Here is a 27,547-nt window from a genome sequence, read left to right as displayed (position 1 = left end):
AGTAGCAACAGAATAACTGTATAAACTGCATCTTTTCTTTGATAGCGTAATAATGCCCCTTCCTCTCCATGACCCTTGCCCTGCACACTCATGTGTTTACTACTGTATTGTTATACTGAAAGAGTTTTCTTTCACTCACTTTATCCAGAGAGTAGGGATGTTTTTGTATAAATGTAGTCTTTTAATGATGAACTTCATTACCTTGCCTTTATTTTCTTAGTAAAGAAGGCACTGGAAACAATATATTGGAAAGAGGGTTTATTTGAGCTTTTCAAAGGCTGCTTATAAAAGGCAAGCAAAACACTGTGGTGCAATTGGTGTGTGTATGCTGTCAGCATGAGAGAAAGTGTGAAGCAGGAAACTGAAGTGTGTTCTTCTCACTGTATTCCTGTGACCTTTGTCATGTCATTTATGCTTTCATGTGTGATGTGAAAGTGAAGAAGTCCGGAGTTCTACTGAGCTATGTAATTTTGATCTTCATCACAACATGCATTGGTTCTGTACATCGTGTGACAGCCAAAGATGTAGTTTGTTTACGGCAGTCACGGGATTTCCTGGTCTGTGTGAAGCTGAATTCCTGCCTGGAGCCTGGACCCCCCCTGAAACCGTTTGACACTGTGGTCAGAATACCCAAATGCTTTTGCTGCTTCACAGGAAATGTACTCTCCTCCTTGGCAAAATGTCTTTCCTTCTCTGAGAACAGTGTTGGGAGATCTGTTCCCTCATCAGAACTGTACTGCCCCTGCTCACACCTCCAAAAGAGTGTCACATCTTGTTGTGAGGCTGTGATCATTTCGAAGTGGGACAGCAGGTTTTGGCCTGGAACTTAATCCCAGCAAAATATACTGTGAACTTCTGAATAATCTGAAAGTCTATGTTTATATTTATTGAATGTAAAATTAGTGTCAAGAACTGTAACACAGTTTAAATTTTCAGTAAAATATTGTGAAACAATGTATTAGAATAACATTAGTACTCTGTAGAGTATTTAATGTCTGTAGTTTGTCTTGCTGTCCTTCACTGTTCCTCCTTCTAAACTTGAGACACGTTCGCATGTTTAATTTGTAGTCCAGATAAAAAAAATAAAAGCCTTGAAGTAAGGGTTGAAGTTTTTAAGTGAAGAGTATATTTCTTCCTTTCATTTGATTTCAGAGCTAGACATTGAAATTCAGTAGTAGGGACGAGGTGGTAGTTTTTGTCTGTTATTTGGCTAGGCACTTGCAGAGCTGGCCGAGAAAACAAAGTGTTTTGATTATTTGAATTTAGCTGTTCTCTATACCTTTAGATTCCATTATGTATTGTTAAGTCAGGCTTCTACGTCTTAAGTTAGTGGTGTTGGATAAGAGAATTTCTTCCTTAGTGAAGATCTTCACTGCATTAATGTGTTTTTTCTGTAGCAGCATTGTCTGTCAGGGCTGCAAGCATCCATTATTATCTCTTCCTGATGAACCATAATCCACTGCTCTTGACAGGCATGTAAACGCAGTATATATCCTGTGAATGTACTTGGTTGGGCTTCAGTCTTATTGTGCAGACTTATTTTCTGGAGTAGAGGCACAGCATGTGTCTTCTGTCATTCTCAGGCACAGCTCAGATAATAGGACAATTTGCACGTGTCTTTTTGTTACAATGCTTTTAAAATGAGGCATACAGACTACACCTAGTAAGTAAAAGCTGCTGCTGCACCTATGGGCTGTACTTGTTTAAGGTAAACCTAAGCATCATGTGTTACATGCTAACAGTAGGAGGGATAGTGCAAAAGAAGCCCTGTTGAGAGACAGCAGAAAATAAGTCCTGTTGAAGTCTGTATTTTCCATTCAAACAGATTTTGCAGGCACTGGGGCAGCAGGCATTGCACACAGCCATGTTTGATTTGACTGCTTTGATGCAGACAGGCACAGGAGCTGGTGCCACATGCAAGGCAGAAAGGAAATCAGATGGAAGCACGGAGAAACAGCACCCCACTAGACTTTGTTTGTCTGAATAATGCAAATCTCAATTTCTGGCTGGCCATTGCTTATCTGTTCATAAGTATACAGGGTTTACTGCTGGCTCCTGGAGGATGAAATTCCACTGGGATTTCATTGCTCTGTTACTGAATCCAGAAGCTGATGATTGCCAGGCAGGGGGCAAGGAAATGTATCTGCCTGTTTTTGTAGAGTCCAGCAGTTTTTGTTGCCAGAGGAGATTAGTGTTACTGAGTTTGGAAAGCGAATAGCAATTTTGCTATTCACTGGATTCTTGAGTCCTTGTGATCCCTTTAAAAAGCAGCCAGTCTTCTTTTTGATTCTTAGGTAAGCAAGATAAACATACTAGTAATGACCATATATTTTCCAGCCATTCCTTCCTGAATGTACATTTTGTCAAAATCTGTGCACTGTGGGGAATTCAGTACTCTGCTTTTGCTCCAAACTTTTGTTCAAATCATAGCTTATTTCTTATCTCTTGTGAAGTCAGTTTTCATTAATTATGGCCTGCCTTGCAGTTGATGATACTGTCTGCTTTTAGAGTGTCTCCCATGGTCTCTTCTACATTTGTCCACAGGATGCCCAGAGAGGCTTTTGAAAATGTATCGGGTGACCCTTTGATCAATCTGAGACATGATCAAAGTTTCTCCTCTTAATCTGTTGCTTAGTCCACTCATGTTCCCCACGTTCAGACTTGAAGAGTACTTTCCTTTGAGACAGTTATCAAAACTTAATGATATGCCATTGCTAGTCCTTCGCCAAGCATAATAATTCCTATCTCCTACTGGGGGCTTGGTTCAGTATTGTAAAGAAAATGACACACAGGGTAAACAGACTCTGCAATGATAGTGGAGTTTGCAGCCTCCAGTTACAGGAAGAGCTCTCAATAATGAAGTAGTAGTACAATAAACACCACCTGCCCAGATCATCATACGTGTATTTTCTTTGTGAAGTAGTTTGAGTTATTAATTCTTATTTTCAGAAAATTATGGACTCAATATATTAATTGTCTGTCCCTTGTAGTAACCTTTCCTAATCTGGAATTTTGGTGGGAGATGGTTTGACTGTGACTGTGAGGAAAAATGATTTTGAAGAGTGAGGCACAAGGAATCTGGGTTCCTTTTTAGATGACTGCCAAATAGTCCCTTTTACATTTTTCAAAATTACATGGTCTTCTGGTAGGCTTTTCTTCCAGAAGCAGCTGAATTTCTTGTGTGGTACTTGAATATAAGGTGAGATGCTGGAATTTAACTACACACATCATTATAATTACTTTTGATAGGAGGCGACATGTTGGTATGCAGGGTGCCTTTGATATTTTTTGGAACACTGAATAATTTGCTATATATGCCTTTTTGTTTTAACATATTAAAAATGCAGATTACTTCAGAAGATACTTCAGAAGGTACTTTACTGGTACCTTAAAGTGTGCATCAGGTTACAGGTTTAATTATGGCTATATAGTTTTGTCCAGAGTGTAAGTTTCTTTGGCAGCATGGCCTATGGTTACTAGTGTTTGGAAAGACCAAAACACCTGTGAGACCAAAAGTGTTAGCCAGCCAAGTTTGCCAACAGAAGACAAGGCAGGTATTGTGAGAGATACCCTAGAGCAAAGATGTGTATGAAAATGGTGTATCACCAGTGTGGTTGTTAGTCTGTCTTCTTCCTGCAGCTGGGAGGACTCTGCCCAGACAGGGATCCTGACCTTGGAAGGCTCCACCTAGGTCCTTGTCTTAACTTGCTGTGGTTGTGTCTGTCATGTTCCTGACAAAGGAAATCAATGGATGAGATGCAACCTAACATTTGGAGTGCTTGCTCAGGGAGGCTGTCAGGCACTATGGGAAGATGTGGCTTGCCATGGGAGCTGAAAACACAAGTTTTTCATTAACAGGGAACATGCAGAGGCATGGGTGTTTGGTCAGCTGAGGAGGAGTTGATGTCAATAGGCAGAACTGGCTTCTCTACAGAGAGAAAATAGTTTTTGCATCACACATGATTGCCGTGAGCCAAAGCCTCCTGTTCTGTTGTTGTTGAAGAAAATCTGTGTGCAAGAGAGTGTAGTTTTAACAGGCTTATTCCTCAGCCTACTGAGGGCTGGCTGGCAGTTTGAGTGAAGTATCTTATTACAGAATTTGCCATCTGTGTTCTTGTGGCATCTGTTGTCTTAGGATTTCTTGTTAGGTTTTTGGAGTGACTACTAATGTGCAGTTATATATAACTCTGTTTTTGTATAAAATTTCATGTGAATATCAGTAATACATATAAAAAGAATAAATAGACTGAGCAAGCAATGAGGCAGCTGGCTTAAAGTAAATAAGAGATAACCTTTAACCTCTGATGGTAAAAGTGGTTTTGAATTCTGAAAACTTAACTCAAGTGGTGAACATAAATCTTAAAATTATTGGTAAGGAAGGCTAAGTAGTGGCCACCTATTAAATTTTAAACTGCAATTTCACTTCATATTTATTCTGTCTAGAACCTTCCAAAACTCATTTTATATTTTTTAGGCTAAACTATGATGTAACCTTAGAACCTAAGGAAAACTGAAAGCCAGATTAAAGAAAATGTCAAAAACCAGTTACAAGCTAGAGTGGGTGCTATTGGCAAAGAGCTTTTAAAAAAATTCTGGGTGGCAGATGAGAGAGTAAAATTTATGGTGCTAATCAATAAGATGCTAAAAAGAACTCAGTGGGAGAAAACTGACTATCTGAGAAAGGGAGGTTATTGGAAAAGTAAAAGCCAATAAAAGTGTGAAAAACAGAATACAGGATAAGTTCTAACAAACCAGAAGTAAAACTGTGGAAGTTTCAAGCAGCTTAGAAACCAAACCCAGCAATAATAATTAAAAACAATGCATCAAAAAGAGGAAGGCTGCCAGATATTTGCTGGAACTGGAACATAGCTAAGTATGATGATTCAAAAGACATTATGTAGTTATCCAAGAGACTGAACCAAGGATACAAACCATCCTGATGCAAAAAAGATTTGGCAGTAAAGGACCAAGCCCTGTAAAACTTTATTAAGATAATAAAAAGTAGAAATCATTGTACGACTAGAGATAATTAATAAAAGAATGCAAGAATTCAGAACAAAAAAGGCTAGAAAGGCTGAGTTGAGATTTGCAAGTAGAGAAGGTAATAGAATTCCATAATTACTCAAGAAACAAGAGGAGAGTGGGAGAAAGAGCAACATAAATGTCAGAGAAAGCAGTGATATTCTGTTCTGCCTCAATATTTTTTGAACAATAAGTGAATTTTGATTAGGTAAGTAATACATGCAGGTTTTGAGATGGATTAAAACAGTAGTGAGATTACAGATTAAAATAGAATTACTAGATTAGATGTAGTCAGATTTTCAGAATATTTAAGCTTGTCAGAACAGTCAGTGACTTGGAGGAATTATCACTCTCAAACTCATGAAAAAGTAGTAGTGTTATGATAACTGCTCTTATGAAGGGAGAAGAACTTGGGAACTGTAGACTAATTGTTCAGATTTTGTCACTCAACAAGTAATTGCAGCAATTATTAAGCAGCTTGTAAGTACCTTGAGAACAGTCAAGTGAGCAAAATAACTCCAGTTTTGTTAAGAACTGCCTCAGATAGAAAAATCCACTTTCTCCCTAAGACATTGATTGATCTTGGAAACAGGATGTAAGTAATTGATAGCATAACTCTATGCTTAACAAGCTTTCTAACACTTGCAAGTCATAATGGCACTACGAAGCTGTAGATTTGTTGCTGAGTCAACACACAGAAAACATGCTGAAAAGCAGGTGGAAGCTTAGTTTCAGACAGGGACATTTTAAGTGGACATCACCAGGAATCTGTCCAGATTGGAAACAGGAACTATGAGGAAAGTTAAGGAAATCCAGTATTGGGCTAGCAAAGAGAAATTTATATGGGCATACGTAAATGGTATTGAAAATCTTTATGAAAAAAAATTTGGAATTGAGGCCGTGATTATTTGTTTCTTATTAATGAGAAAATAGTAGGAGAGGAAAAATTATGTAATTTATAGCAAGTGTGACTATGGGTAGTATCTAATCTTTTAAAGTATTGTTAATTTTTTTTCTCATTTGTTGAAGAGGGAAGCAGACACCCAGTATGTCTCACACATCTTGTAGGCAGTTTTAGAGAAACCACTGTTGCAGATCACAGAGACATAAGTTTCATAGTAAAGCCAGAGAGCCTTCATAGAGGATGGCTTTTCTGCTTCTCCCTCTGCAGTTACTTGAAAGGTAGTGATGTTGCTCATATTGAACTTTTTTGAGTTTTGAAGAGAGACGAAGTCATATGTTATTACTCAACCCCTTGAAGTTTGTGTAACCCCTTCAAGGTAATTTTTTACCTTGCCATGTTGGAAACTAAAGTTGTTTATACAGAGTGCAAGTCCCTGGATTAGTTTTCATATGAGCCTTTTTAAAAGTATACTGTAAAATCAAATTGAAGAGTCTGGGTCTGAGGAAAAGATTAATAAAGGAGTGCACAGTGAACTCTGGGGAAGTGATAGCTCTATAAATAATTAATAGCTAAAAGCCATTTCAAGAAGATTGGTGCCCTGCTGAGGTCAGTATTAAAGTAGATGCTGGGACTTTCAAAAGCTCTTAAAGTCACCTTTCAAGGTTTGTTTAGGTTTCTGTCTTTGTGGAGTTGAGTTCATTTTATGATAAAGAAAATGCTGATAGCAAATACTCTGAAGATTTGTTTTCCAGTGGTTATATGACACTATTCACTGGGCAACTATCTACAGCAGTAGAGTGTTTACAGATATCATAAGATATGAAGCACTTTTAAGGAAATTCTTTTTCCAAGTGTTAGCCCCATGAAACTCAAACATACTTTAGTGATAGCATTTGCCATATTTACCATGTGGGAGACCATTTTAAGAAGCAGTGCAAGAAGCAGTTGCATACATCTCCTGTTAAAATTCTGAATATATTTAGATGTATTGTACATACATATGAAAGCACAGATAGCTTCATCTAGTTTGATATAGATCTGTTTTCATGGCTCACATGTTCTTTTTCCCCCCTGAGATTGCATTACTGGAGCTATATTTGACAGTGATATATACAGCTGAATACCTCATTGCCATAAACACAGCCTAGAGAGTCTGAAGTGAAATTCTCTTCAAGTGCTGTGGGGGACTATCTTTTCTATGAAAAGTCAAACCAGAAAAGAACAAGACAGAGGAACTATTAGCACCCTTGCTTCACAGGAGGTGGCTGAGATGAGATGAATGTAATTTCTTTAAATTCACACTGCACTTGTGGCAGATTAAGGATTAGAGTTGTGATCCCTTCAATCCATTGCTAAAATTACTCTAGTAAAAGATAGTAAATAAACAGTAAACAGGTAGTGATTTCATCTTCCAGTGTTGGTTCAGATACTTTACTTGATTAAGTTGTACTTGCAAATACATTTTGCAGTTACCATGTTGCTTAAGGTATTTCTTGGTTTTGTAAGGGCTTATTTTAAGCAGTGTTCATGATGTTTATTTTAAAATAATAGGTCAATACTTAAAATTAGGTTTAATTGGAAAAGTAGTGTAAAAAATTTGGGCTTCAGTGCAGGTCTGTATGCAAAGGAAACAGTGACCTGATTCTGTGTATCTCAGGCTTATGTATTTAAAGCTTAGGCAATAATAGAAATTACTAATTATAATTGAAGAGGGGGTTATTGCATGTGTATGTCTATCTGTGTAGAATTGCATAGTAAGACATGAAAGATTTGTTTGAGAATCGTACGTTTGCAAATTTCTTATATTTTACTTGAAAGACTAGCTGTAATTTTTACAAGTAACACTGTCTCTTAATTTGTCCAAATAAGATCGGTTAAAGGATACAATAAAGAATCAATTTTCATATCTCTGTGTCCTTTAAAGATTTGAAGCAATGCAAATCAGATGTACAGATTTTTGATGTCAGTATTCTTTATTATGATCTCCTTCCCTCAGTCCATTTCTGGGGAGAAGAGGGTATAGAGTAAATAGTTCTAAATGATTTTGCTGTAAGCAGCTCAAATTCATGAATAGTTTATAAGTAAAAATGAAATATTTTTCTTTAAGCAATTCAAAGACCATATGGTACATATCTAGAATCACCTAAGTGGTTAATTGAATGTTAAATTCCTTTCCTCTTCCTTAGTGTAAACAACTGCAAAAATATTTACATTTCCTCCCTTGCTAGATTTATTTATCATTTTATAATAAAAACACAGAAGTGTTATAAATTGAAGACTTAATCTCTTGCTTGACTCACTTTCTGAAATGTCAGCGGTGTCTCTGGTTTGGTTTACTTTGTGTTCTCTCCATTCCTAACCCAGAAATGCAGAGCACTGGAAAACTGAAGAGTAATGATATTAGGCGAGTTAGAGATGCAGCATGAGATGAGGTTTCTTGAAATTAGTTTTCTGCTATTCTAAGCAAGATTAGAAACTTCAGGAAAGAAAGTGGTTCTTTATTGCATTTAATTATTATTGTGAAACTCCAGAAGAATGATGATGTAATTCTGTAAAACTTAGAGGGGTTGAGGTCAAAAATCCAGAATGTAAGTTGACCATGCAAGCTGCTGCTTACCTATGGAGAGAGTTGTTTCTGCAATCAGGGCATGCTACAGCTTTTCTCCAAAGGTGGCACAAACAGTTTGCAAACTCTGCACTCTGATACTCATCAGCCATTTCAAAGCACTGGCCAAAGTGTGCTTGTCTGCATGGCAGAGCAGCATTGTCCTGGGTTTCTGCTGGTACTGGTAAACCTCAGCCTCAGCAGAGGGAAATGGCCTGTGCTGATTCCCATGCTATCTGCCCTTCTCTCCTGGCTCCAAGGAACCAGAGCCTGCAGCTTCTCCTTGAACTCCCAGAGTTATCCACCCCTGCTGATAGCTAAATTCAAGGGCATTAGGAACAACAGTGTCACCTGAGTGCCAGACACAAGGGCTTCTCCGCCCAGTAGCCCCTGAAGGAAATAAATTGGCTGCTCCTTTGTTGGGTTTCTTGCCAGAATAAAATTTTAATTAAGAAGGGGGAGGGTACCAGATATCATCTCCATCAAATACTGTTCTTCACGGAAACAATTCAACAACTTTCTCATTGATGTAATTACTGTAGCACACTTCTTGTAATTAGAAGTCTTAAATGACATGAGTACTTCCCTTAATTTAGTATTGAGACTTTTCAGGTTCTCACTTGTGTTTTTTGTCTTGAGATGCAAAGCAAAATGGACATAAATGTACTTTAAAGTACCTGAAGCAGAAACTGTTGGAAGAATGTTTTGAAAAGTTCAAGCAATAGTCAAGAATTTCTGTAGGATTTCTTTTCAGAAGGTGAAGTAGGATTTTGTAGAACTGATTTATGATGAAATTAGTGGAACCTTCCAGAACCATGTTTAGCCAGTCAAGCAAAAGCTAGCTTAGTATATATTAAGATGCCTACAGATTTTCTTTCAATTTTGTCTTTTTACCGTCACATATAAATTTTTGTATCAGATTATTTTTGTGACAATATTAACAGTTCTAAATTTAAAATTCAAATAATTGAATCCTAAAGTAATGTAACCTTTGAAATAGTTTCGTTTAACTGATCCTACCATATTGTTAAAATGAACAAAGGGGCTTAACTTTTGAAGATGGAAGGTGTAGTAAATTATTCAGATTCCTCCTAAAGAAGTAATTCTATCCTCTCAAAAGATAACAGGATAAATATTTCTGTCCTCTACTACAAGGGAGGCCTATGTGACTAGTTTGGGCAAGACACATATAGTTTAGGTAGCTAGAGTAAAATGAACTGAATCTTACCCTAAGAATGTATTCTACAAGGACTTTAAAAAAACTCCTGATAAGGTGTGAGAATACAAAGTATCAGTGAGGTATTTTTGTATTCACATGATGGGGTGGAAAGCCATTGCACATGGAATTTTGGAAATGCTTCAGACATGGTTATAAGAAAAGATTGATAATGTTGGTGGGAAAAAAAGTCTGTTTAATAACAGCAGTGGATCAGTCACACACCTTTATTGCAGTCTGTTGTGCTGAATAAAAAGCAGGCATGAACATGACCTGTGGATGGCATATTATCATAACCCATGGGCTATGCTGTAAAATGCACTGTTTTATAAACTCCTGGAATGGGTTCATGGAACTTTTTGAAGTAAGCAATTACCCAGAGTCTTCATTAACTTTCTAGCTGCTTACCAAAAATATAACATTTAATAAGGAGACTGCCCTAGTTCTGCATGTCTAGCCTTTACCCTGTCCAAAAGAGAATTTGATAAGTCTTTTTTTTTTTTTTAATGAAGAAATATCTCCTTGACAAGAAATCAAGTCATCTTATAGCTGAATTTATTACCATGGAGAAATGGACTTTTATGCTACAAGATCAATCATTTAGTTTTAAATATTTGTGATAATCTCTTAAAATGTCTCTCTTTTTTGTGAGAAATATTTTTAAATGTTTTTTGTGATAATCACCCCAGTAATGGGGGGTGTCTTTTTATTAATCATAGAACTTTTTAATGGAGCAGTAGCCTGTATATTCTTGTGGTTTTTGAACATGTTATTGCCTAGGTCATAATCTCTCCTCTGTATGAAGTAGGAGGAGAGGAAGATGTTTTTTATGTGGGCAGGTAGCTTCTTGTGAATTAGGGTAGAGGATGGGGTTTTATTGTTTAAATATATTTTTATAGGTAGCTAAGTCCAGTCTTGAAAAGTTAATTATTAGGACAGAATAGAATCAGAAAATGTACTTGAATAATGTAATGGTTTCTGGGTAATATTGAACATCGGGAGTTCCTGATCAGGAACTTAGTGTGAGGACTTGGACAAAAGTAGTGACAGGAAATGATGAAATGCTAGAGTTATTCATGCTCTAGAGTGGGGAAAATCTGTACTGATTAAAAAAAATTAATTACAGGCTTCAAATTTCAGTAGGGAATAGCGCTGTTTGTTATTGGTTTTCCTTTACTGCTGTTTGCAGTGGGAAAACAATCTTAGTTTCAGTTTGACTCACCCTCCATTTCTGTTTCTTGTTTTAGATACTGTTCTGTTCCGAAATAAATTTTTGAAATTTCCACTTCATCATATTTGTAAGCCTCCCCAGATGCAGATAAGGAGATGAGCAGTGTCATTCCTTGGTCTTTCTGTAGTTTCCTTTTTTCTTATGAAAGGAAACAATGTGACATTTGTCAGTAAAGCCCAGCAAAGACAAAGTGAAACAAAATTTAGCAGAGTGTACTGAGGCCATTTTAGGTGCAGATGTTGAAATCAAGCTTTTGGTCTTGGACAGATTGCTGAGAAGTTGTTCTTTTCTCCTTGCTTAATTGTGATACAGAGTTTCAACAAACCCAATAAATTGAGCAGTTGATCAACCTGGAAGTGCAGATGAGCTGGTTTAGATGCAGACCATTAAATGCCAAGAGATTTGAGGAAACAGTATAATCTGAGGTTTCAAGTAAGACATACTGTCTTAGTTAGAGCTTATATGATCATCAAAGTAATTCCTTTCTGATGGGAGAGGTAGAAATATCCTTCAGTATGCCAAACACCTGGAAATTATTTTTGTTTGTAGCCTAAAAACCATTTCTGAGTATGTGAAACCAATTTGTCAGTAAAGTTTTCCACATTCCAGAGAGAGAGAGAGTAGAAACTTCTAATCATAACTTTTAAAACATTATAAAAGAAACTGACATGTTTTCCTGCTCAGTCTTCTAAAAATGTAGCCTCTCTGCTCTGTTTCAAAATGTGCTTTTAGTTTAATGATTATGGTTGTAATTAAGGGACTAGTTAGAAAAACTCTAGCTCTAAAGTATAAACATATACCAAACCAAATACCTTTCAAAGGCAACCAAAATACCTTTCAAAGCAAAGTGGAGACTCTGTGTCTGAGCTAGATGTTGTAATACACTTGGATTACAGTGAGATTCAGTACAGTGCTTTACCTTAAAGAGAAAAAAAGTCAATAATTTTAAAGAATTTGCACCATGCATCAAGACCCATAGGAAAATTGAAGACTTTTTTCATCTCATTTAACCTTGCTACTCCTACTTTGGTTGTGTAGGTCACCAGTACAGGATCGATTGCTCACCCATGGCAAATTCCATTTGTTTTGGGCGCCTGTCTTAGGGTGGAGTAACCATCTTGTAAAAAGTAGCTTTTGAATGGTTGAGCTACAGCTGACTTTGAGAACTTTATTTGTAGCTGTTGCTCAGAGAAGGTCGTATAGCTAGCAACTTATTTCTCATGAGCTATTGGAAGTAATTTAGATTATTAAGCACTGTTTGTTCTCTTTTCTTTTAAGGAAAAAAGACTAAATAAAAGCCAAATACTTGCTTTTTTCCACCCTTTCAGTTGGTCTTTTTTTTTTAGAATAGACATACATCTTTTGGGGTAATAGAGAGTAAGATAATAATCAGGAATTTCTTGAATAAAGAAGCATAGTTTATTTCAGCTGTAAAAAAGAAGGAATTTATTAATTACAGTGTGCTAAAGAATCACAAAGACAAATAGTTTTGGAAAATTACATACGTCCTTTCACTTTTTTATTTGGCCTCATCAGAATTTCAGCCATTGACTGTAGATAAGAACAAGTATCTGAGAACCCATGGACTTAAATTTAAAACATCTGTTATGCTACATTATTGTTTATCTTTTAGTTCCTCTTTGAAACTCTGTTTTTTATAGTACCTGCAAAAATCTTGACAACAGACATATCACAAAAATGATAAGAGTTTTGACTTTGGATAGGAAGGCAAAGAAGATAGGGCACTTGTTTTCTCTTTGGAGTTTCCTCAGAACCAAAGGGCAGAGGAGGTTTCATACTCCTTCCTTTCTACAGTCATCCATTCTCATTTCAATCTGTTGGGAAACAGCATTTCAGGTTGGAACTACTTGCTTAACACATCACACTGGAGAGGTGATGAAATCTTCATCCCTGGAGACTTTAGACAGGGCCCTAAGAAATCTCTCCAAAGCTGGCTTTGCTTTGAGTGAGGGTTGGACCAGATGACTTTTGGAGGTCTGTCACAGTTTAAATTATTCTGTTGCAGTCAGGGAAATAAAAAGAAAAAAGTATTTTGATTTCTGTGAAGATAAGGCTGATAGTTCTGATTTTCTTTGCAAAGAAAACATAAGGAAACAGTCAACACTAAAAAGCATTAAAAAAAAGTCTATCATCACTTGAATGAGTCATTATGTGAAGTAACAATCCATAAATGAATAGCAATATAATTGTGGATTATAATCTGCTGTATATACACACATTTAAAAATGTGCAGACAAGTCTGTGAATTATGGCATTGCATGTGGATGGAATTTGTGTACTTCGAAGATGGCTGCCACATGGAAAGCTGTATTTTTTTATAGCATTAAACACAAATCACTATTACCATTTTGTTTCTGACAAAAATTATAAGTTGAACTTTTCTGAATGTGATACTGCACATACCCACATGGAAAATTATAAAATACTGTGTTACTTGTAACAAGGTAATTGTGGGCTTTGTTCAAGACCAGTAGAACTACACAGCTATTATCAGATATGAGTGATTTATTTTACTGCTTTATTTTCTCCCCTTCTGATCCTGTTTATATATGGTTTCAATCCTGATGATCAGCCTATTGCATGCACACCATTTAGATTGAAAAATGCTTCTTCTGATAAAGTATTGTTCATTCTGGGATTTATTTCTGGTGGCTTTTTTTTCTTTCTTTTTTTTTTTCTTTTTTGTTTGTCATTAATAGGATCAGATTTCTTCCATCATACATAAGGAAATGTTGAACAACAAAAAGAATTTAAAAGATTACATGGGGTTTGGGTTCTTTTTCATTTTACAGGCCTGGCAGCTGAGATTCAGTCACCTTGTGGGCTACGGTGCCAAATACTACTCCTACCTCATGTCCAGGGCTGTTGCCTCTATGGTGTGGAAACAGTGCTTTGCTCAGAACCCATTTGACAGGTAAAAACAGAAATGTTTAAACAGAAATGTTAAATAGAATGAAATGCTAGTTGCTTCTGGAAAACGTGAAACAAATTAGGTGGTGGGCTTTGTGGACGCAAATTAGTTGTTAGTGTTTTTTCTTGATTTTAAGATACTACAAAGCAGGAAATAACCACAGAAATATGTATATATATATATATATATATACACACAAATATACGTGTGTGTGTGTGTATATATATACTTTGGGACATGTTCATTGGTGCAAAAAAAAATGTGCCAATGTTTTAAAATACAGGTGTGTCAGTGGGGAGACACTGAAATCCTTATTTAGATCTAATTAGAGAGCTTGAAATTCATTGATGCCTAATAACTTGTAATTTTCTATTGAAATCAAAGCAACTGTATTAAACAAGCTTCATGTCACCAACATCAAAGCTCAGTGGAGCTTTCCTACTCATTTTGCTTTGTGAAATTAAGAAAGCAAATTGTGAGGTCACAAATTGTAAGCATTCTTATACCTTTGCTGAATGTTCAGGACATAGTAACAGAGCAACTTTTCCCTTGGGCACAATGAAGCCTGAAATGCTCTTCACAAATTAACTTCTATAGGCACCAACACACACTCCTATACATAAAATGTTTCTAGTTCAGTTCCTCATAATGGAATTTTAAATGTAATTTGAATTTGAGGAGCTAATGTGGCACCAGCCATTGTTTCAGGGTAGAAAATTTCATTTGGTCTCTGTCTGGAGGTCTGTAGAGATCCTAGAAGCAAACCTGAGTGAAGGCTGGACAGGTTGTGTTTGCAGATGGCTCTAACACCTGTGTTTCTCCAGGGCAATGGGGGAGCGCTATCGTAGGGAGATGCTGGCACACGGCGGTGGAAAGGAGCCCATGCTGATGGTGCAAGGTAGGAAATCAGTTATAACTCTCTTATTCCCCTGCAAAAGAAAGGAACTTCCACTTAACTGCATTTCCCAACTTGGTCTTTTTACTTTAATTATGATGTTCACTGGATTTGTGAAGGAAAAATTTAAGTGGACTGATCATCACCTTTGTATCATGGTCAGTAGAACTCCTTGTGGTATGTGGAGTACACACAGATAGCTGGGCTGAAGTGTTGGAAAGGTTTTGTGTTATGAGGCTGTCTAAAGAATTCAGAATAAACTTGAAGGAAGATAGATTACATTATTTCTTGGATACAGTAAAGTAGTAACTTTTCCATACATGAAATTCCTAAAATCTCTGGTTATTTTGTATAGGAGAAATTGAACTTGTTTTGGCCACATCATTTCAGTGTCATCAAAATATCTTTGGCTGTATCAGTACTTCGAGTGTACATTTTCATGAAATGCAGCTCTGACAACTGTAAGAAAAACAATTCATTATTCATCTCACTACAATATTTGTGTCTTGAATCTGGAAAATAACTTCTAAAAATCATTCATACCCATAGCAAAAATACTCTGTGTGTTCATACCTTAAAAAATAGTGCCAGAAGAATGAAACAAGTTTGAGAAACTGCTGACTTAGTCTCAAATCTCTGAAATCAAGGTAAAGACTTTCCTGTGTAATGTTGCAGAATTCAAACCAAACATTACTTTTGCTGTTCCTAAGGTGAGCACTTGCTAAGTCCTGGCACAGCTTTCAACTTTCTCTGAAATCCTTAGTATTAAGAATGAATATGAATTCACTGGCCTCTGTAAACTCCATTTTAGCAGACTGGAACTTCTGGGAATTTTTTCTACAGATAAGGAAAACAGTGGTAAAATGTCTGTATTTCATCATGAGATTGGCACAGTTTCATGACTAGAACATTTCAGTTCTTTGACCCATTTGTTTATATTTGAGGCCATGAACTCTGCTCTCCTTAGACTCATCATATATTAAGCAACTATATATTCTTTAGGTTGTCTACTTATGTTTCTGATCTACAGGGTTACTTTTAATTCAATATGCCTTCCCAAACTTACTTCTCTATACTGTTCTTGAAGAGTTTGTGTTTGTAACTTTGAAAAACTGTAGCCCAGAACTGTGGATTAGAATTTTCAAGACAGGAATGTGCATCTTTACAAGCATATCCAATTTTTACATTGAAAGTCATATGGTAGAGAAAGAAAAAAAATGTTTTTAAATACCAGATATGCTTATGATCTCTTTCTGGGATATATTCTTTATTTTACTGAACATGGAATTTTCCTGGAATGTCCTGGAAATTATGTTGAAGTTGCTGGCAGTGTGCTTCTGTGAATCAAGTACTATTTGAATGAAGTTTCAAAATCCATCTGTGGATGGTCTTACAGAAAATCTATGGAAGTAAAACTGGCTCTCTCCCTTGCACGTGATAGGATCCTATGGGAGACCATGTCAAAGGGCTCAGGCTCACTGAGGTCCAAAGGAGGTGACGTGCACTGCTCTCCTCTTTTCTGCCAGACCAGTTATTTCATCATATCAAGTTACTTAAGCATGACTTGCCTTTGGTGAATCCATGACTGTTTCTGATTTTTTTGCTGTTTTAGTGAGTCTGAAAACAGTTTCCAGGATTAGTTGGTCCAGTCCCTTCCTAGGGACTGAGGTGAGACTGACCAGCCTCAGCTCCTTAGGTTCTGCTGCTTGCTCTTCCTGAAGATAGACATGAGTTTTGCTTTCTTCCAATCTTGTAGTACCTCTCCTGTTTTAATAGATTACTGAGAGTTGCCTAGCAATGCCATCTGCCAGCTCCCTTAGCACTCAGGGTGCATCCTGCCCGGGCCTGTGGGCTTGTTTATGCCCAGTTTTCTTCAGTGTACCATGATCTGATCCTCTTCCATCAAAGATACACCTTCCTTGCTTCAGATTATCTCCCTGGCCACTTTTGTATTCTGAATTTCACTTTTACACTCTTTATTCAGAAATCCTAACTGATACTCAAGATCATAAAAATAACAAGGGTTCATCAGCAGATTCTTTGTGCCTATCATGATGTTCATTTGTAGACAGTAAAAGTAGTTAAGTAAAAAACTTAACAAACGTGCTTGAGCGACTTCCTGAAGAATGAAATCAGGGTGACTCAGGTGTTCTGACAAGACAATAACTTGGTTGCTGATTTGGGATTATTGGAAGCTAAATAATAGAGCGCACCTGATGAAAAAAGTCATATTTGTACTTGATTGGTCTGTATTTCTTACAAAAAATGAGAATTTATGGAGAAAAGTAGGAACAATTCAATTTGTTTAGGTTCAATGAGATTCTGATTTCTCTTGCTGGTTTTTTTTCATTATTGATATTCCAGACTACTTGACTTCCATCTCCTGTTGCTTTCCATCAGTTGCAAAACTGTGCTCCCATAGCAGATAACAAAACATATCTGATTAAAGACAGATTCCACTTTAAAGCTTGTTGATTTTACTCCTCTTCAGAGAAATAGTCAAGAATCTGTGCTCACTAGTACCCTATTTTAAAAAGTTCTTTAGGTTGTTATTTCAGGTGGTTTTTATATGGACTTGCACATGTCTGGCTTTCGGATGCACATCTGCAGCCTCACCCTTGAAGTGTTTCCATACTTCATTAGGAAGTTAGCCATGTTCATTGGCTGTTGATAGCAGGTTACTTCACGAGCACATTTCATTAATGCAGCTTCTTTGTTATGATTTTCTTCTCAGAAGCTATCTATTGTTTTTCTTTTGTGTTTGGATATGACCCTAGCTTTTCATCTTTCTCCAACATGATTCCATAGATGTACTGATTAGGAAAGATAAAGGATCTGACCTGTGGAGTTGCTGACAAGGTTCCTGTTTGAACTAGTCTTTAATTAGGAAACACAATATACTTTTTTGTTGTTGTTGTTTGCATTTGATTCTCTTGGTATTTGTTTCCTTTTAAAAAGCCAAAATCATAGAGGGTTTTTGAGAACTTTTAAAACATTTTCTGAAGAGATCCTTTTTATCTTACCCCCTTGATCGTCAATGAAATACAGAAACAGCCACAAATATGGATATCAGGAGCAATTGAAAATGGGTAGACAATGTTTTGTCCAAGAGGCTTATTTTCTTTTAATTTTTCCTTAGAGAAAAATTATGTTTTAAGAAGAACTTGATTCCTCTGTGATTTTGTGTTGATTACATGGCTCTTGCAGATTTTCTCCCTCCTAGGATTACATGGCATTAGGGATTCCAAATTCCTTTGAAGTTATATAACCCAGGTATCCCTTCCAGGTCCAGTTGTGTGCTGGTTGCAGGTCTGAACAAGATTCAGGTGTGCACCATTCCTCCCTCTCTCCCTTGGCACTCTCTGGCTGGAAAGAAACCCAGGTGCATAGGCAGAGAGTGAATTGCAGTGTGAAAACTACTGGGTTGGATGTTTTGGGAACTAAGCACATGGAACATATCCTGGAGTGCACTTCTCCTGCAGCCTTGGTGCAGCCACGTTGTCCTTGGGGCTTTTGAAGAAGTCCTTGTGCAAAATGCGTGTGAGATTGCGCTCCTGCTTTTTTGTGTTACGTTGCAGACAGTCATACTCAGCTCTGAGCCTTCATGGTAACCAAACCAACTGACTGTATAAATAAACACCCATTTGTTCCAATGCTGTTTGAAAATTTGCTTTTCCATGCCTCAGACTGTACTTCATGGAGTAATTGTAATTTGAAGAGGCTGCAAAAATCTTCAGATAATGATTGTATGTCTCTTTGAAAGTGTAAGAAATACGCATAAATCCTAGAAGTTGACGTGAATGGCAACATACGTTAGCTCAAACTACATGGACCCAGAATAATTAGTGTTCCAGGGGGGGCAGAGGCCAAATTTTGCCACAGGCTTTATTCTTCTCTCAATTTTCAGTGATTGTAGGTTATAGCTAACCATCTCTCAAAAGGGTGTGGTTAACCACAGTGCTGTAATGTGAAAGAAACTTCAAAGCGGTGAAGATAAGCTATGCAGTTGCCTTAGGCTTGGGAGAGACTGAGCTGAAATAGGAGTTGGGCTGAACGTATTAAAATACACTCCTAAATTTGAAAACTGCAACCATCAGACCTTGTGGACATCTTACTAAATCATTTAGACTGAAGTGCTGAGTACTAACAATATATCACAGCTGATCTTGCTTTGATATATTTTAATGGGGTTTGAAGAGAGACACGACCACTCTTTATAGCACATCGGGGTAGAGTAAGAGGTTAAAACACAGAAATATCATCATTGCCTGTTTCTTTTGGAACTGTCTTACTCTAAAATCTGTAGTTATTTATTTAATGAGAGCATGATCATTTCATTACAGTAGGAGTTCTTTAGCAATGACCTCAGTTACTCTCTGTCTCTTCTTTGCAAAAGTGAATTCTGTTGGTGTCTGCTTTTGATGTCAGTGTTGGGAAAATAGGAGTGCAACAAACCACTAATGCAAGAAATCTGAAATCTGTTTTTGTTATCAAAAGCTGGATCGGAACTACTGGATCGGAGGTCATTAGACATCACCATTGCCAGAATGATTTTGGAATCTCCTACATATTTAAAGCAAACTTGGTTTTAATAAATAAATACAATTTGTAACAAGTTTTGAGTGATATTTGGTAAGACTGTATTCAGCTGCCCTAAAATATATCCAAGTATACTGTAATTAATTATATTTCTCTTATTAATTTTTTAATATTGAGGGTTGGAATTTTTTTGTTATGATTTGCCGTTTTTATGTAAGAGGGGAAATTAAATCTCCTTGAAGATAATCCCAGCTTCAGTTTCTTCTCTTCTGCCTATCATTATATTGTTGGCTCTTGGTTTTTTCCAATGTATTGATAATTGGCAGAGGAGTTGTTAGTGTGTCAAAGAATTGGCTGAACATCATAAAGACTGGCTGTTTTTTATAAAGTCAGTAATGGCAGGAGAGTTTTGTGTAATGGGGCTCGAGGAGTGGTGGTTATGTCTATTATGGCCATCTTTATGTAACATCTCTGCACTATTTTAGTAATCTCTCAGTCATGGTATCTGGTGGAAAAGGAGTGATTGTACATGTTCCAGGGGGCTGCCATCCCTGTCACCTTCTTAAGGCACTCTCCTCTTCTGTGAAAACTGCAGGAAAGTATGAGTCTAACTGGAATTTTTCCAAGGCTGCTAGGGAGCAAATATGCATATTCCCCAGCCAGGAACCCGAGAGAGGGAGTCTGCAAGAGGCCACGGCTCTCTGGGGAGCTCAGATCAGTAGCTGGCTATCTGCACACATCTGTTGCTCAGCCCAGCACATAGCAAGCCATTTTTCATTGTGAACTACAAATAATTCCACTGTGATTTTTCTAACATTAGAGTAGATGACAAGTTTACTAAGTATGTGGAAATATTAATTCTGTTCTCTTTCATTTTGAAAATAGCTTGATGCAAACTTCATTTAACAGCATTTCAGTCAATCTATATATAGTGCGAGATTTGTTTTCCTTTTAGTGCTTGCTATTAATCTACTGGGCCATGGCAGTTTGTGTTGACACTTGTAACATGTTTTTAAATCAGATTGAAATGGAATTCTGTAAGATCTTAGCAACAAAATTCTTTTTGGTTGCTCACACCAATTTACTTTGAGCTGATCTGTTTCCTGATGGGTTTTGAATCATTGTGTTATAGTAAAAGATTATAGTATTTTAGCAGCATGCAATTATAATTTCCACCAAAAGCAAATATTGTTGAGGATGTGAAGGAATATAAATTTATGTTCAGTAGGTACACCGATCAGAAAGGGTAGAACAAGGTTATATTTACATTGGCAGATGCCAGAAAGATAACTTCAAAGAAATACAAAGATTAAATTTTACATTTTTGGCAGTTGTACTGTTGTTTTGGGGTTTTTTTTTTGTTTTGTTTTTTGGTTTTTTGGTTGGGGCTTTTTTTCTGGTACAAGTTATGCAGTAAATTTTCATGTGTAATCTTGAAAATGTTAATAACAGTGAAAAGACCAACTGTAGGTGATGTTAAGTACAAAGAAACATCTGAAAATAATTTAAAGGATATATTCTCATGCCATCTAAAAATTGGGATTCTGGAGAGGAAGAGGTGAAATTTTTAGTTTCTCTGTTTATAGAATTACCTGACAAAGTACTTGGGCATGATTCTAATTCATGATGCTAATTTTCTTGTCTGTTATCATGTAGCCAAGTGCTATAGCTAACAGATATAGTAATTTAAATTCTTGAAAAAAGGTAAGTCCTAGTACTGCAAAAAAGCAAAACTAAAACTGCAGTATATTAAAAATGCTTTTGTTTATGTTTTGTGCCTTGTAAAAATTTTCAGATATAGCTGTATTTTAAATGGCTAAATTAAATGGTTCTAAGGTGTGTGTAATGCTTTGAGAAAATACATTTTTTTCTGGCTTGGTCAGAACAGAGACTTAGCAGATAAGGATTTATATACCTGCTCAATCACTATTGTATTTCAGTCATTTAGGAACGACTGAGTCTACAGTTACATTGCTTTAAAACAGATATAATTCCCTGCTTAAACAAGGTCTTGATGACAAAAATCCGTTAAAAGCCTTGAAATCTGTCAATTCTGTGCAAATGTGTAACAGGTATCTTGAAGAAATTAAATAATCCCTCTACACTCTAATTGCACTTTTTTCTTGACGAAGAAATCTGGTCGCTGTTTCTGCTGTATGCGACATTAAAAGATAGTTAGCAGTAAGTGCTGCCACTGACGAAGCTGTCAAGGTCACAGCATCCTGATGAAGAGTGTCTTGTCTTGTTTTTTTGTAGGTATGCTGCAGAAATCCCCTTCAGTTGAAGATTTTGTGGATGCCCTTGTTTCAGACTTAGACCATGACTTTGAAACATTTATCATGGACTCATAACAACAGAACCGAATTCTTTTATGGAAGATTGTGTACGTCTTCATAATTGTGGATAAAATATTGTTGTGACTGGTTTTGCTTTTTGGTGAACAATTTTAGAGTTTGACTGTTCATGTTGGTGGAACGGTAATAAATACTTTCATTGGATCACTTGGTTTCATTTATGAAGATGACTGTTTTCCATTGCATAGGAGTTTAAGCATGGAATTTGGGAGAACAAATCCTCTAGCATGGTCTGTTAGAAAATTTGATCTTGTTGGAAGAGAGTAAATGGGAATTGAACTCATGTTCAGGGTGACTGGAAGGGTTTGAAAGGTCTTTTGGTGCACACAATGATTCACTATTAGGGTTTACCTCTTGATGTTATGGCCCAGAACTGCTCACACAGGTCTTTCTCACATCCTCATGGATTTTCTTTAACTTTGTTTAACCATATTTTTTGCAGGAGTTCTGCATTGGGAAGAGCAAACTGTGTTTGAAACAAAGGGAAAATTGGAAAGAAAGAAACTAGGAGCTGTATTTGAGATAAGGAAGAGAAGGATGGGAGAAGTAAATCTGTGGTCCTACTGGTCTGTAATGGAAAATTTTAGGTGAGGAGGAAAGAGATATGTTGCAACACATAAGAGAGACAAAGGAGTAAAATAGGTACCCTACAGATTATCTGGTCCCTGCATGTTTGTTCACATGCAGTTTCCTTTTAATGATGAGTAGATGAGTGTGGGGAATTGTTTAAAGTACAAGAGGGTGGGTTTTGGAGGGGAAACAAAATAATTCAGAACAAAAATGTTTTTCCAGGATAGGCTGGAGCAGTTTGGTAGGGTTGTGTATTGTATAGTGGATGATGAACAAAGGGAATGTTATCAGTGGGTTTTTCTTTTTCCCTCTAAGAAAATTATGAAATGGTATTTGAGGATGTTTTGGGGAAAACAAACAAACAAACAAACAAGCAAAAAAAAACCCCAAAAAATCACAAATAAAAAAAAAAAAAAAAAAAACAAAACCACCTAAAAAACCCCTGGTGATTTTTGCTGTAGGAATGGCCTTGTTTAGAGGTCCTCTGTAGGTTGTTATAAAACGTATTTTGTGTCCTGCTCAGCGGAAATGCAGTGAAAGAAGCAAGACAGGAAGAAACCAAAGGTGAGACGTGAGAGCAAATAACAGAGAGAAGCAAGTGAAGGTAAAAGATCCCAGCCAGAAAAAGTGGGTGTTTGGGAAGGGATAAATAAGTGTGAGAGCTGATTGATTTGCCCTCTTTTTAGCAGAATCTGTGCAAAAGGTATTTGATATTTTACCCAGTTTTTTCACTGCCTGGTTTTGCAAGGTGGAAGTTGCCTTGTGTGAGTAGCGCTGTCATTCTGGTAGAGCTGGGTTTAGACATTCTTAGATGCATTGGTTAAGCCATAGTGGGTGCATTTTCAGATTTGTACCACAACTAGGCTTATTTCTTGTACCACTGACTCACTCCACTGTGGGTCTGCAGTTGGTTCCTGAGAGGAAAGAATGAATGGTTTGGCTTAGCAAACTAGGTGGGCATTTTGCTGTAAGTAAAGTCATTAAAAAACCTACAAAGTAAGTGTCAGTTTAGGTGTGAGAAGAACCACATTGTGAAGATGGGAAGGCCTGTAAAGTATACAATAGCTGATGAATGTAAATTTAACAGCCCATAGTGGGGTATTTAATGGAAGTGTATTTCAAAGGGAATTCAAGGGTGTTGCTAAGGGAGCCTCTCATTGTTTGTTGCCTGGGTTTTGTACTGGAACAAACTAGCGATTATGTTTAACTGGAGCTGGCACACGTTGAAAGATTCATTGTGACAAAAAGAACTGAGCAAACGGAAATCCTCGTGCTGACACGGCTCTGGAAGTGCTGCGGTAAAGAAAATAAAACATCATAATTGGCGGAATAAGCAGAGCATTGACAATTAAGAGATTGCTCCTACATTTTAATTTGAAAGAAAATTCAAGTAGTATTGGATTTAGTGTACAGATACCTCTTCAAACTATATGTAGTAGTCACATTGCTTTATGCTCATGGCTGCTATTACTTCAGTAATTCACCATCTCATTTGATCCTTCTGCAAACAACAGTCTTTTCAAGGTTTTATCAAAGTTGCATCAAACAATATCTTCCTAATATGAAATCAGATGTCAACAAAGAAAGGAAGAAAATCTCGCATTTAGCCTGAGCATGCTGGATTGCAGCTTATTGCTCAGATTTATAACTCGTGAGATATCTGACAAAGATGAGAGCTGGTAGAAAAATAAATACATCTCAGAATGACAGCTTCAGGTTCTTTTGTGAAGAAACTGTTGACTCCACTGACTTTTTAAAATGAAATAACCTTTGAGGATTGAACAGTAGACATGATTAAGCCTCTAGGGAACATATTATATACCACCGCAGCAAGGCTAACTACAGAAGGAGAAATATTATTCTAAATTTTTTCTCTTTTTTTGATAGTTTCTAAAAATGCTTCCAGCTGTTCAAATGTCTGATGCTTTTTCTTTTTTTTTCTTTTTTTGCTTTTCAAGAGACTTTTATTTTCCAGCAAATAATATGTACTCTCAGTAACATGAGAGCTCTCTTGTGACCAGCAGTGTAACTCTTCATAAATGTAAAAACCACTGTAATCCTTTTCCAGCATTCCATGCTTTCCCACTGGGGCTGCTGAACCAGCTATCCAAAAGTTTGGTTTATTATACTGTAACTCAGCATCATGCTTTTCATCTGAAATTTTACAATGTTTTGGATTTTGGCTGCTATGGAAAATAAGTAGTGAACATCTTCAGAAGAAATTATACCCTTATGCAATCCTGAAATAATAACACATAATTAGAACACATCAGAAAAGCACAGGTGGATTACATTTGAAAGTCTGAGGTGTGAACTTTGCTGCTTTCATTTTTTTAAATGTTTGATGTGATTATTTTTCTGATTCACTTCAGATAGACTGAAATATTGTGTAATAATTACTATCAGGTGACATAAATACAGCTGGTGCTGGATGAAGTTCTCTAAACCTCAAAGATGATAACAGGAGGAAAAGGCAGCAGTCAAGAAGGCAGGGAAGAGAAGGGAAGAATTTAATATAGATTAGAAACCAGGCATGGGAATGGGTTGATACAGAAGCAAAAAAACCTCTGAGTTAAAAGCTTGGGCAGAGAAAAAGAGGGCTTTCTTTGCACAGCAGTAAGTCTGAAATGGAAATTACAGGACGGCCAGTAACAGAAAAGGCAGAGGTGTTCAAAAATGTTTCTGCTTTGTGTTCAGTGGAATGCCAGATGGAAGAATTCATATCATATGCTGATAAAAGCTTTTCTGCAGATGTTAAATAGCTGCTTGTACAGCAAGTCAGAATCTAAATCATTGTGCAAAAATAAAAAATGAATTTATATCAAAGATGACACTAAGATGGAAATGTAGAGAAGAGATTATTGTAGCAGCAATATTGATGGCTTAGAAAATATACATCTTAGTCTATCAGAAGATTGATGTCATGATGATGCAGAAGCATAAATTTGAAAGACTGAGCATTGATCTGAAAACAAGTGTTTAACAAGAGCTGGTAGCTGAAATTAGACAAAGATGCACCTGATTTCTAGTTTATATGTTGACTGCAGGGACAATGTATGAGAAGAGCTGGGGTTGGCTGATCAGCACCAGAAATGTACATCAGAACTGGACTGTTTTCTTAAAAAACCAAATTCAGATTAATTCAGAGAAGCCTTGTAGCCTCAGTTCCACCAGGGAAGAGCCACCTTTTGTGGTCCAACAAACTGTGGGCAAGGAGAGTGTCTTTAGATGGAGGTTTTTCCACAAGGATAGCAAGTCTGTGCTTGCTGGATAACTGTCCTGCTGGCAGCTTCCCCTTGTCTTCTATGGAAAGCTGGAAAAGCAGTGCCAGCCAAAGCACCTCCTCTGCTTGCTGTGAAGTGGGAGGCACTCGGTGTCTGCTATTTCAGATTGCTTCTGGGCAAAGTATTGGAGGTTTTGCGTTCCCAGAGCCAGGGATTTATTTGTGTGCTCTTGGGAGCAAGTTCAAATTGGCTCTTTGCCCCAGCAGGTTCGCAGTGTACCAAAAGGGGAGTATTACATTAAAGTTAGAAAGAATTTAAGAGTTAAGGAACTTGAGAATTGAAGATGCATGATAGCAAGAGGCAAGCACACGGATTTCCCTGGGAGAAGGACCGTGGGAGAGCAGCTAGTGTGCTCGGGGAGGAGAGGGAAGGAGATAAAAGATAAGGAAGTATAAATCAGCACCAGTAGGGCTGTCTGTCGGCCCTTCTGATCTTCCCCGGGCTGAGATTTGTTTATTTTCAAGTCCGCTGCGGCTGCTCCTCAACAGCTGGCATGTGGAGCTGCACGGGTGTAGGAAATCATTACAACTTCTTGTTTGGAGGAAGTATCCAAAAAATCTCTTGGAGACAAACTGCTTAAACCAGAAGCAAAGTGGCGATACAGATCTGACGGGATCACTGGTTGGTGCTCTGCTGCTGTGTAGATTTAAAAGCACACTGGGAAGGGAGTGGGATGCCTCTTGCCAGCAGTTGCCAAAGAGCCAGTAGCTTCTAAGGCAGTTTGTAAGTGGCCAAAACTTGCCATTCTGGCTGCATTCACTCTTTATGAGAAGAAACAGACATCTTCAAAATGGAATATATCCTACCAGTCTGAGGATGGGGTTGAACCAGTTCTTTTATGTGCCATTTCTTGCTCCAGTAACTAGAGAGAGAGCACAGATGGCTGGAATAGAAGTGTCAGGAACTCTGGTTTCTGTCCAGAACACCTCAAAGTACTGGATTTTTTTTAATGTTACAATTTTTCAATTTTCAAATGCCATCGTTTGCTTTTGCTGTCTGTCATACATGACTGAGTTCATGCATCATTGACAGCATCACGTAGTACAATACTAAAATAGACGCAGAAGATGCTCTGAATTAATCTTCAGGACATTGTGGGTTCTATGAAGTGCCTTCTGGATGTTGTCCCTCTGACTCCTTATGACCCTTTCACTTCACTCCTTAGGCACCTCTAAGTGCCCCCATCTCCACCTGCTCTTACAGCTGTGCTAGGACATGACCTAGAGGGTGGGAGGAGATGAGGGATGCTTTGGGCTGTGACTGACCTGGGGGTTGTGATCATGTCAGAGGAAAAGCAAAATGGTACCATGGCAGGGGCTTCCCACCCTGTCCACAGCTGCAGCTGGTGCCCATTCAGCCTGGGGTTTGTATTGTGCTCTAGCAGCATTTCTCATCCACCTTCCCTTGGGGAAATGCCCTGAATATGACCCACTAAGAAGCTGAAGCATTGCCAAGCTGGGCCAGTTTGGGTTACAGGAGCCCCTTTAGGTTACAGGCCACAGGACAGCAGCTCTCAATACACTGCAGGCAGCTGCTCCTCATGAATAATTTATCAGGCATACTCACAGCAGATTAGCAGGGCAGTTGTTAAAAATAGTCTGTTTATTAATGGTGCTCTTCAGAAGTAGCCACAAGGCTCAATCATAGCCTACATTTAGTATTTCAAGTACATATGAAATCAAAAAACATGTATGAGATCAGAAGGGCTTGCTGGTTTCACTTAGTGCACTCTCCTACCAGACCCACTTTTCTTCCTCACAAAGATGGAATCCAGTTAACTCACCTTGCATCTCCCTGCACAGAAACAAATTCTCTTCCAACATACCTTTCTGTAGCTCAAATGAAGTTATTAAAGATTTGTGTTATTTATGTTGAGTGTTTTCCCCCAAGGTAATTTGACAGCATCCCAGCTCCTGGGTTGCTGATCTGCAGCATCTGCTGTGGGCAGCCAGGGGCTGCGTGGAGGTGGCTGAGAGACAGCCTGGAAGCAGAGGC

General features: G+C 37.5%; 1 protein-coding gene across 2 annotated transcripts in view; it reads left to right on the top strand.

Annotated features, from left to right (window-relative positions):
* The window catches only part of MIPEP (mitochondrial intermediate peptidase), a 65,686-nt gene extending 43,844 nt beyond the window's left edge, over positions 1-21,842 (top strand). For both annotated transcript variants that reach the window (XM_063149042.1, XM_063149043.1), the window contains exons 17-19: positions 13,792-13,913; positions 14,735-14,808; positions 21,601-21,842. In XM_063149042.1, the coding sequence (XP_063005112.1) occupies positions 13,792-13,913; positions 14,735-14,808; positions 21,601-21,695 (291 nt within the window). In that variant the 3' untranslated portion in view covers positions 21,696-21,842. The remainder of the gene's footprint in view (positions 1-13,791; positions 13,914-14,734; positions 14,809-21,600) is intronic.
* Positions 21,843-27,547: the final 5,705 nt, after the last annotated feature.

The sequence above is a fragment of the Melospiza melodia genome, chromosome 2 (genome assembly GCF_035770615.1).
Source record: "Melospiza melodia melodia isolate bMelMel2 chromosome 2, bMelMel2.pri, whole genome shotgun sequence".
In the NCBI taxonomy this organism is placed as follows: domain Eukaryota; kingdom Metazoa; phylum Chordata; class Aves; order Passeriformes; family Passerellidae; genus Melospiza; species Melospiza melodia.
The sequence above is the reverse complement of the archived record's forward strand: the minus strand, read 5'-3'. Positions and strand labels throughout refer to the sequence as shown.